Source organism: Orcinus orca, chromosome 4 (assembly GCF_937001465.1).
Source record: "Orcinus orca chromosome 4, mOrcOrc1.1, whole genome shotgun sequence".
NCBI classification, from domain to species: domain Eukaryota; kingdom Metazoa; phylum Chordata; class Mammalia; order Artiodactyla; family Delphinidae; genus Orcinus; species Orcinus orca.
In genome coordinates this window covers 89,717,750-89,729,898 of record NC_064562.1, presented here as the reverse complement: position 1 = coordinate 89,729,898, position 12,149 = coordinate 89,717,750, and the positions used below count along the sequence as shown (strand labels likewise).

The 12,149-nt window shown below is 45.2% G+C and overlaps 1 protein-coding gene across 17 annotated transcripts in view; it reads right to left on the bottom strand.

The window, feature by feature from the left end:
• APBB2 (amyloid beta precursor protein binding family B member 2) overlaps positions 1-12,149 on the bottom strand; it is a 384,909-nt gene that overhangs the window by 70,003 nt on the left and 302,757 nt on the right. For all 17 annotated transcript variants that reach the window (XM_049709563.1, XM_049709564.1, XM_049709570.1 and 14 more), the window contains one exon: positions 3,014-3,160. In XM_049709563.1, coding sequence (XP_049565520.1) covers positions 3,014-3,160 — 147 coding nt within the window. The remainder of the gene's footprint in view (positions 1-3,013; positions 3,161-12,149) is intronic.

The window sequence follows — 12,149 nt, the reverse complement described above, 5'->3', positions numbered from 1 at the left end:
TGTCGGTCCAACGATCAAAAATTCACCCTTGTCATTTGTTCTCCTAAGGGAGAAACATCCCCTCCTGATTACAAGATTCATAAATCTTTCACCTTCCCCTCACATGCCCAATTTCTCTCTCCTTCTCCAAATCCTCTGAAATGTGTCCCTAGCCCGCTTTCTAGCTGGTTCTTATCTTTAATTATTTACACTTTGAATCTTGACTCTAAGAGAAAAGGCTAATGGCGGGTTCCCTGGAGAATCTGGCCTCTTACTGACTCCAAGTCTGTCATCCTCTCACAACCCCTCTGTCCCCATTCCCTCCCCTCTGGCCAGACCCTACCAGGCATCCCCTTGACGCCCTTCCCAGGTCCACAACATGTCTGTCTCTTCTCAGCTTTTACACCACTTCTTATCTGTGTGATCCGGCTGGTAAATAGCAGGTACAGCTTTGTGACGCTTCTCGGTGCCCCAATAGCTAACGCTGAAGTGGCTTTATCACATCTCAGATGTTACGCGACGGGCTTCAGGTTTCTTGGCTCGTGAATGCTCTAACTTGCCTCACAGCTTGGTTTTATTACCTGTGATTAGCGGATGGGAAAACTGAGGCTTATAGGTTAATTTAAGTAACCTGCTCACGGCCTAACACAGAAGCCGCGAGGCCTTGAGCTGCGCATGTGCTGTTGTGATACCAACACGGGGGAGGCTGAGGTTTCTTGCATCACTCTTCAGGTTTTGGTCTCCTGTCTCCCCACATATTGGCTCTTTGAGGGTAGGAATGCTAGGTCATCCAACTTCACTCCCTTTGCAAATCCTCAGGCATCATTTTAAGAAATTATTAAACTGTCCACTGAACGTCACGGTCAGCCCAGATGCTGTGGCGTGGACGCTAGGGCGGTCTAGCAAGGCAGCACAGTGAGGCTTCCTGGCAGATCTTCAAATCCAAAGCAGGACAGATGCTCCTTGGTCTGGTTTTTGAGAACGATATTTTAGGTCCCCATCAAAGGTTCTCAGAGTAAACACAAGCTCTGCTGCTGAAGTGGCAGACATGGGTGTTTTGGTGCCTCTGCTAGTCAATGTCCAAGCCAAGCGTCTACAGATGAGATCCAGGATGAGCTGAAATCATCCCCCTACCCTGCACCGAGCTGGATGGTGTATTTCTTTTGGATTGATTCAGCTTAGAGACCACAACTGGTCCACACAAAGGTAACACAGGCCATCTTCGTCAATGACCTCTGTCGACGGTCATCGTATTACTGGACAGGACCGGTGACAGCTGCCAGCTGGTCATCTGAAGTGAGAATGGTTGGCTGAGTGTGCACTATCCCTGAATGAAAACGCATCGTGGCTTCTGTTGAGTTCATTAGGCACACTCGTGTCTTCCCATATGTGCCCTTTCCCTTTTCTCATGAACACTCAGCAACTCCTGGTTGACCACTGTAAAGTCTTGCTAATTGGTTTTTGTAACCCAAACGACCAATGCTTATGCAGGCGTCATCTAAAGATGGGACACTCATCTGAAAGTCATGACTTTATTTTCAGTCAGCCGATCAACAAACCTTTAAAGGAGTTGTGCTGTGCGTGGCGAGGCATGGCAAAAAGTCACAGCTCATAACCCTAAACACTGAGCTGTACTTTATATGCTATGAACTAGAAACACTGCTTGAAGAATTCATCGTTTCAGAAGAAGAGGAAAGGACTGAGAAAAATAGGAATGGCCTAGCGGGGGCTAACTAGGTGGGAAGGCATAGCAGATTTTCAGGCATTGCTGGCCCATCCAAAGCTTTCTTTCCTGCTGGAATCGTGCCAATTGGAGATTCCTTTAGAATCTTACTTAGCTCTTCTAAATAACTGGTGGTATTCATTAGTCTCTCAAACAGCAGTATAGATTACGCCAGCCGTCCTTCTAAATCCTAGCTGAGATCTATGCCTTTGGTAGAACAGCATTTTGAATGAAGGAGAGAGAAGACAGATGGATAATTGGGTGGGAGAAATAGGCCTGGGTATTGGAAAGGTAATGCAGTGAAAGGATAATAGAGGCAAATACCAAAAAAGTGTCCTTTTTTTGGCAGGAGAACATTCTTCCTCCTCCCCCCACCCCCATGCCTGGGATCTAAAAATCTGGTTGGTGATGCAGCTCAGCCCCATTCTAAAGAAGACGGACTCTACCATGCGGAGCCTTGGGAACCTACCTCCTGCTATGACAGTGCTGCTAGGATAAAAGGTGACAGGGGCTCCTAAGAGCCCAATCAAAAAGCAAACTTCCGCTGCCAATGCTCTTAACTGGGGACTGATCGAGTGGATTCACGTGGACCACCATCTCGTGATGCTCCCCATGTGCTCGTTGTACAGGTCTCAGAGCTTGGTAGGAATATGGCTTTTCCAATTTCATGTGATTTTTATACAAATTTGGTATTTTTACTCATGACTTTCTTTTCTGAAATGATCTCAACTAACATTTCAAACTGGAGTTGCTTTGTTCATCACAGTAAGAAAGAATACACAGGTATCAATTCCAAGACTCATGTACGAGGTGGATTTTCAGATCACAAGTAAAGAAAACTGTATTATAAAAGGATGGTGTGTCAACTTTTAGAGAAGAGGCAACAACATTTTGGGGTGTATAGGTGGGGGTCACGTTCCCCTTTGAGAATGTACTTTGAGAGAGGTATGGCTCTTCTTCCCAGAAAACTGCTCTTGTAGACCAACTATGCATGGAGGTTAGGGGGTTTCTGGGCCCTTAAGTCCATCCATGGATCCTTGGGGACTCAGGAGACCAACGTAGATCCTGTCATTTAGACACCGAGAAATGCTCTCTCCCAGGGCCCCAGTCCTCAACGGGCTCTGGCAGGGCTAATAGGTAAATCACAGGTGCATCATGTCTATACCAGCTGCCTTCACGGGAAAGGGACCCTGACAAATACCTTCATCAGCCCTCAGTACCATATCTCTCGGCTCTCAGAGCTCTGGGGTTTCGTGAGGAGCAGTGGAATGCAAGCAAGTCTGCCATTAATGATTTTCACCTGTTACTTACCTCTCCCCAAATGCCGACTGTATCACGGATGTCATTTTTGCAGTAAGAAAGCTGCCTGATGCAGTTGTTGACAGCAACACTACTCTTGCCAGGGGCGAGGTCCTCCTCTGCCATTTCCACCCACCCCAGAGAGCGCACAGCAAAACACTAGGAGGAAAGTCAGAGAACAGGAGATTACTCACTGGCCACAGGTCAACGTACCTTAAAATCCTCTACAAGGTGTACTCAATGCGTCTTTAATTACTACAAAATGTTCAATCATCTAATTTAGCAACGAATCCTAGATTGTTGGAAAATTAAATTGTGGCTATTTTTTGCCATTAAAAAAATGTAGTAGGACTTCCCTGGTGGTGCAGTGGTTAAGGATCCACCTGCCAATGCAGGGGACAGGGGTTCGAGCCCTGGTCCGGGAAGATCCCACACGCTGCGGAGTAACTAAGCCTGTGTGCCACAACGACTGAAGCCCACGCGCCTAGAGCCCGTGCTCCGCAACAAGAGAAGCCACTGCAATGAGAAGCCCGTGCACCGCAACGAAGAGGAGCCCCCGCTCGCCACAACTAGAGAAAGCCTGCGTGCAGCAACGAAGACCCAATGCAGCCATAAATAAATAAATAAATTTAATTTTAAAAAAATGTAGTAATAACTATCTTCTTGCCTAACTTTCTCTCTGTGTGTGTGCGTGTGTGTGTATGCTTGTGAGTGTGTTCAGGTTTTTTTTCTTAGAACAGATTGCTAGAAGTAGAATTACAGGGCTAATGGGTATAAACATTTCTAAGCACCTGTATCTAGTATAAGGCAGGGTTTTTTTTTTATAGTAAGAAATGTAACCCCTGTGAAATTTGTTACGTGTTAAGCACCTGGGAGAAAGAATTAGCTACATGTTTGTCACTTGTTTCTAATAACAATGAGGCAAAATGCATTCTCTAATAACCAGAAATGAAAAAAAAAAAAAGAGGAGAGAAAATGTGCTTTCATGATAATAGGTCTCAGCGTTTGTTACTAGCACCAAATCCTGAAAGCCTGCAGAATGGATGGACTTGTGAGATACCTTGGAGCACAAATTCCATTTATTCTTTTATCATTTAGAGATATTTGATTTGAGATCACACTCCTTGTCTTCCTTTTAAAAGTTCAGGTGTTCAATTTTAAGAAATATAGAAAGTATCTTATCCATATTGTAACAAGCAAAAAATCCAAGAATTTATAAAGAAAGAAGTTCCTGGGACATACGAGGGTGATCTGGCTAGAGCATCTGCCTAGATGTTAATCACCAGGTTTACCAGGTGGCTGGAACTGCGGTTTCTCACCGCGACCTGTGACCCGCGTCTCCTCCTGAGCTGCACATCAACTGAAGAGACCACCTTTTTTTTTTTGTTTTTGTTTTTGTGGTACGCGGGCCTCTCACTGTTGTAGCCTCTCCCGTTGCGGAGCACAGGCTCCTGTCGCGCAGGCTCAGCGGCCATGGCTCACGGGCCCAGCCGCTCCGCGGCATGTGGGATCCTCCCGGACCGGGGCATGAACCCGTGTCCCCTGCATCGGCAGGTGGACTCTCAACCACTGCGCCACCAGGGAAGCCCCGAAGAGACCACCTTTTAAGGACAGGAGGGCAGATAAGGTGCCACACTTCTGTGGAGCCAACAGGCTGTTTCTCAAAGAGTGTCTTCTGAAGTTCCCCAAAGTGAACTTCATAATACAATGAAGAAATGCAGCCAACTGTCCCAAAGTGACCACATTCATTCTAGTTCAACCTTCTCTGTTTCAGACCCCACACCCAGACTTGGTGCCTCCTTCCTGAATTGCTAATCACACTTTCTCAGGGGAAAACAAAACATGAAAAGACCAAAGACAGCCCGGTTACGCTAACAGAAGGTGGATCCTCACGTCCTAAAGGGAAGGACCGAGGTACCTGCGTCACCGCCCGGAGTGGAACGTTTCCTGCTCACTGACGGTGCACACGAAGCCTTTTACAAATACACCAAAAAGAGAAGGTCATCCCTACAACAACCGCGAAAGCTGCTCAGGACCCTGCGTCCTGGGGAAAGGTTCTGGGAGATGTCCTCACATTTCACGTGCTCATGTGTTTCTGTTGGAGAGAAACTGCCCAAGGGGAAGAGGATGTCACAGGTGCAAGGGCAGCCCCTTACCTAGAACTTCATGGGGCTATGCCCAGGAACTTCCCTCCCTTGTTGGTTCCCAACATAGTCCCTCGTGAGTAAACTCACAATGCCACAACCCAGCCCTCCCCCGTCATTTTCATCTTGTCACGTACCACCTTGTAATGGAAAAACTCGGCTTTTCCGCCTTTACCAAATGTGTGGAGGTTTTCCTCCACACCAACAAGCGATTCTCAGACACCAGTAGGGTGTCCGAGAATTCAGCTCAATTCTGACACCATCTACCTGGAGAGAGCGTCAGATCCTGCAGGTTAAGGGCTCAGTTCTACAAGACCGTCCCCCCAACAACTGCCCGCCCTACCTCCTGCCTCCGCCCACTTCACATGCCAACCCCAAGTCCAGGGTGTCGCCTGTACTTCTGGCCGACCAGCTATAGATCGAGGTTCGGATGACCCCCTTCTTGAGCTCAATTAATTTGCTAGAGTGGCTCCCAGAACTCAGAGAAACACTTTGTATACCAGATCACTGGTTTATTATAAAAGGACATAACTCAGGAGTAAATAGCCAGAGGGAAGAGATGCACAGGGCAAGGTATGGGGAGAGGGCCCGGAGCTCCCATGCCCTCCCCAGGTGCCACTCCCCCCAGGCTCCACGTGTTCGCTGGCCTGGAAACTCTCTGAACCCTGCCCTCTGGGTTTTGTGGAGGCTTCATTATATACGTGCGACTGATTAAGTCACCGGCCACTGGTGGCTAAACTCAACCTCCAGGCCCTCTCCCTTCCCTGGAGGTGGGCGTGGAACTGGAAGTCCCAACCCTCTAATAAAATGGTGGGCTCCACTGGCAACTAGCCCCCACCGTTAGGTGAGTTCTAGAAGTCACCTCATAGGTATTTAGTCATTTAATCCTCTCCTCAACCCTGTGAGGTCAATACGAAGTTACTGTACCCATTTCATAGAAAGGAAAGTGAGTGAAGCCCAAGGCTGTGATAAGCGGTGGACCCAGGATGCAAGTTAGGCAGTGCGACTTCTGCGCCCTCACTCTTAACCACTCTGCCATATGCCTGAGAGCTTGCTGGAGGGACAGCATCCGATGGGGCTGGGTCCACAACAGAGGCACAGTGGTGTCAATACAGTTTGAGTGTACCTGGCCCAAGAGCAAGGACAGCCTAAATTATAATCTTAGCTCTGACTTACAGGTACTGTGATCTTGGCCGTATAACTTACAGAGTCCCAATTTTTTTCTTATTTGCAAAAATGGGAATAATAATGATAGCTAACTCAGAGGGTTCTTACAAGGAGAAAACAACATAATACAGGCAGAAAACCTAGCACACAGAAAACACTCCATGAGCATTGCTGAGTGAAAGAGCAAATGAATGTAGTGTCACATACATCTTAAAAGGAGTCATCAAAGGGGGAAAATGAAAGGAGATTTGAAATCAGCGTGACCCTATGCTCCAATTATCCTCAGGAGGGTTCTGATTTATCTTTGTTGCTCTGGAAAAATTATTAAGAGCAGCTCCTTTTACTCTTAAAAGTGTCCTAATTTGTATAATAAATTATTATAACTACTCTAGCCAAAATTCCAGTGATGAATCTGGTAAAGTTGCAGGATACAAAATTAATGCACAGAAATCTCTTGCATTCCTATACACTAATGATGACAAATCTGAGAGAGAAATTAAGGAAACACTCCCATTTACCACAGCAACAAAAAGAATAAAATACCTAGGAATAAACCTACCTAGGGAGACAAAAGACCTGTATGCAGAAAACTATAAGACACTGATGAAAGAAATTAAAGACGATACAAACAGATGGAGAGATACACCATGCTCTTGGATTGGAAGAATCAATACTGTGAAAATGACTATACCACCCAAAGCAATGTACAGATTCAATGCAATCCCTATCAAATTACCAATGGCATTTTTTACAGAACTAGAACAAAAAATCTTAAAATTTGTATGGAGACACAAAAGACCCCGAATAGCCAAAGCAGTCTTGAGGGAAAAAAACGGAGCTGGAGGAATCAGGCTCCCTGACTTCAGACTCTACCTACAAAGCTACAGTAATCAAGACTATGGTACTGGCACAAAAACAGAAATATAGATCAATGGAACAGGATAGAAAGCCCAGAGATAAACCCACGCACTTATGGTCAAAGGAGGCAAGGATATACAATGGAGAAAAGACAGTCTCTTCAATAAGTGGTGTGGGAAAACTGGACAGCTACATGTAAAAGAATGAAATTAGAACACTCCCTAACACCATACACAAAAATAAACTCAAAATGGATTAGAGACCTAAATGTAAGACTGGACACTATAAAACTCTTAGAGGAAAACATAGGCAGAACACTCCTTGACATAAATCACAGCAAGATCTTTTTTGATCCACCTCCTAGAGCAATGGAAATAAAAACAAACACAGGGCTTCCCTGGTGGCGCAGTGGTTGAGAGTCCACCTGCCGATGCAGGGGACACGGGTTTGTGTCCCGGTCCGGGAAGATCCCACATGCCGCGGAGCGGCTGGGCCCGTGAGCCATGGCCGCTGAGCCTGCGCTGTTCCGCAACAGGAGAGGCCACAGCAGGGAGAGGCCCGTGTACCGCAAAAACAAACAAACAAACAAACAAAACAAAAACAAATGGGACCTAAAGAAACTTAAAAACTTTTGCAAAGCAAAGGAAACTACAAACAAGACGAAAAGACAACCCTTAGAATGGGAGAAAAAAATTGCAAATGAATCAACAGACAAAGGATTAATCTCCAAAATATATAAACAGCTCAAGCAGCTCAATATCAAAAAAACAAACAACCCAATCAAAAAATGGGCAGAAGACCTAAATAGACATTTCTCCAAAGAAGACATACAGATTGTCAACAAACACATGAAAAGCTGCTCAACATCACTATCATTAGAGAAATGCAAATCAAAACCACAGTGAGGTATCACCTCACACCAGTTAGAATGGGCATCATCAGAAAATCTACAAACAACGAATGCTGGAGAGGGTGTGGAGAAAAGGGAACCCCCTTGCACTGTTGGAGGGAATGTAAATTGATACAGCCACTATGGAAAACAGTATGGAGGTTCCTTAAAAAACTAAAAATAGAATTATCATATGACCCAGCAATCCCACTACTGGGCATATACCCAGAGAAAACCATAATTCAAAAAGACACATGCACCCCAGTGTTCATTGCAGCACTACTTACAATAGCCAGGTCATGGAAGCAACCTAAATGCCCATCGACAGACAAATGGATAAAGAAGATGTGGTACATATGTACAATGGAATATTACTCAGCCATAAAAAGGAACAAAATTGGGTCATTTGTAGAGACGTGGTTGGATCTAGAGACTGTCATACAGAGTGAAGTAAGTCAGAAAGAGAAAAACAAATATCGTATATTAACACATATATGTGGAACCTAGAAAAATGGTACAGATGAACTGGTCTGCAGGACAGAAATTGAGACACAGATGTAGAGAACAAACGTATGGACACCAAGCGGGGAAAGCGGGGTGTGTGTGTGTGTGTGTGTATGATGAATTGGGAGATTGGGATTGACAAGTATACACTGATGTGTACAAAATGGATAACTAATAAGAACCTGCTCTATAAAAATAAATAAATAAAATTCAAAAAAATTCCAGTGAATTCAGCCTCTGGCATAGAAACCAAGGCTTGGATGGGACACTGAGATATGCCCAGGTGGAAATGGGGTTCAAGATCAACAGCAGCTGCTGTCAGTACAGCATCCTGGTGATCCTGGTGGGGGTGAACCCTAATACACCAGCATTACTGTGGGATGGTCCTATGCCCTAAAACTAGAAGCCAGGAGCACATTTCCCCACTTTCTCTAATAGCCTACTCGAGAGTCCTACAGCCTGTGAAGACTCAAAGAATTTATTAACAATAAGGAAGGTGAAAAAGAATACTGGCTGCATAAAAAGAAACGAAATTGAGTTATTTGTAATGAGGTGGATGGACCTAGAGTCTGTCATACAGAGTGAAGTAAGTCAGAAAGAGAAAGACAAATGCCGTATGCTAACACATATATATGGACTCTTAAAAAAAAAAAAAGTTATGAAGAACCTAGGGGCAGGACAGGAATAAAGACGTAGACGTAGAGAATGGACTTGAGGACACAGGGAGAGGGAAGGGTAAGCTGGGACGAAGTGAGAGAGTGGCATGGACTTATATACACTACCAAATGTAAAACAGATAGCTAGTGGGCAGCAGCCGCATAGCACAGGGAGATCAGCTCGGTGCTTTGTGACCACCTAGAGGGGTGGGATAGGGAGGGTGGGAGGGAGATGCTAGAGGGAGGGGATATGGGGATATATGTGTACATATAGCTGATTCATTTTGTTATAGAGCAGAAACTAACACACCATTGTAAAGCAATTATACTCCAATAAAGATGTTTTAAAAAAATTAAAAATAGAATGTGAAAAAAAAAAGAATACTGGCTGCTTTTTTGTCCTTGAGTCCAAGAATACATGGATTTCAAAAAACAAGAGCCCTCACAGTATGATTACTTTTCCGTATATAATTTAGTATCTGATCTGAGAAGCTTCACCGCTGGTCCCTACGGACAAAGGAAGGGGAAACGGGTTTATGGAAGGGAAACTCCACTAAGCAGCGAGCTCCGTTTCCTTACAAAGAACCAAGCGGCAAAGAGCAACCTGCGCTATTTGGTGCTGCCCTCGTGTGGCTAGGAAGGTTTATAACCAACACCACTTTTCCTTAAACTCGGGAATTAGAATCAGCTCTGTGAATAAACACTCATTTCAGAGAAGAGGAGGAGCTCAAAATATTCAATCAAAATATGTAATCAAATGTTTAATCAATCTGACTTTTCAAATACCTTTTTCTTTTTTTTTAAAGTTACCTGTTGGTCATTTTATTTATTTTTTAACATCTTTATTGGAGTATCATTGCTTTACAATGTTGTGTTAGTTTCTGCTGTATAACAAAGTGAATCAGCTATATGTATACATACATCCCCATATCTCCTCCCTCTTGCGTCTCCCTCCCACCCTCCCTATCCCACTTTTTTCAAAATTTGCAAAAAATATCAACATTTGTACTTATATCAATGCTCATTCTTCAACAGCTCTTTACCAAAAGGGCAAAAATGAGTAATGGATGGTTCAGGGTATGGACTGTGTCATCAGATGGATCTAGATTCAAGTCATGACTTTGCTACCTACGAGCTGGTGACTTTGGGGAAGTCACTTAGGTCTCTAAGGCTTCGTTTTTTCATCTGTAAAATGGGAATAATAATAGTACCTATACTTTATAGTATTGTTGTTGGACTAAGTGAGATAATGCAGGTAAAATATTTAGCATAGTGCCTGGCATGTAATAAGAACTCAACAAACCTTTATTATGCTATTGATAAATTTTAACTTTTTCTCTACGTGTGGATTTTAAAGATTTCTCTAGTTTAACAGCTCTCGGCCAAAGCTAAAACACCCAGAGGGCTTTGTTAAAACACAGAAGACTGGACACCATCCCCATCGTTTCTGATTCAGCAGTCCCCAAACCTGAATTTCTAACAGCCTCCCAGGTGACACTGAAGTTGCAGGTCTGAGGACCACACTTTGAGAACCACTGCTGTCCACAGACGGCCCCTTCCTTACTCAAAGTCATGCTGTTCCTACGACTGGAAAGGCGAATCTGGCAAGTTAGTTAACCTCTCTGTGCCTCAGTTTCCTCGTCTGTAAAAGGTGGGTACTAAAAATCCCTGTCTCACAACAACCTATCTACACTGTGAGGATGAACAGGGCAGGGTTTGCTGCTGTGCCTGTTGCTGCTGTTAGTTATTACGAGCATTTAGGGAACCAGGGTCATGGCTGAACTGGGAGGGACCCAGCTCTTGGCTTGGGGCTTCCTTCTCTCCCACCGGGTTTCTCTCCCCCGCCCTGGAACCAACTGTCATATCCTGGTTGGAAGCACACATCCTGTTTCAACTTCTGTTTCTTTGAGTCCTCTATTAATAGAGACTGACGCCTGGGGAGAACCTCTTCCTAAGACATGTGTCGAGGGGTAGAACTCAGTGCCAAGCCTTGGTTTCCAGGGCCAGACAGTCCCGGGTCCGCATTCCCATCAGTGGGAGCTCAGCCTCCACGAACCTAAGTTTACTCAGTTGCAAAATGACAATAACCGTAAGCTCAGAGCACTTCCGGGAGAGCCAAAAAGCAAACGAGGAAGGTCAGGGCTGGGGCACTGCAGGCCCTCAGCAAATGTTCCCTCTCTTCTCTCTCTGGCTGCAGGAGACCCTCTCATGGCCGCCTGTGTTCTCCCACAGGCCTTCCACTTCTCCTTGTCTGAGCTTCGACGAGGACAAGCAAGATGAGAGCCTGCTGGCAGAAAACTGGGGGCCTCGTTCCTAGACCACGAGGTGGGGCAGGGGATGGAGGAGGGGAGAGACGAGGGAACTGGAGCTCCTGGAGCTACAGTCGGACACAAACCTTGCCTTCTCCCAGGCGAGCCAGCCTCCGTGCACGGCACCAAAGAAGATGCTGCTCAGATGAGCGCAGTCTGTGAAGTAGCGCATTTGAGGCCCAGAACACAGTCAGTGCTCTACATAACTACGGAGGGATGATGACGAAAAAGTAAACGATACCAGAATTGACAGCGACACTAAATTATAGGTATGAAAAAACTGAGAAAATTTAAGAGAAGAGCTACAATTTGGTCTAGCGCTACAAATGTAATCCTAATGAACTCTCACTTATAGGAACTGCTTACCATTTAAGCCTAATTACCCTGCAGCACAATAACCACTGTGCCTTCAAGTCAACAAACGTTTACCGAGTGCCTATTAGTTCCTGGAGACATAGAGAAATGAGTGCGACGCGGGGTAGACAGAGTGGGAATCCACGACACGGCAACGAGAAATAAGGGGACGCAGAGGCCCACGCGTGCGTTGGTTGCTCATGGAGGGAGGAGCCTTTTTTTTTTTTTTTTTTTTTTTTTTTGCGGTACGCGGGCCTCTCACTGTTG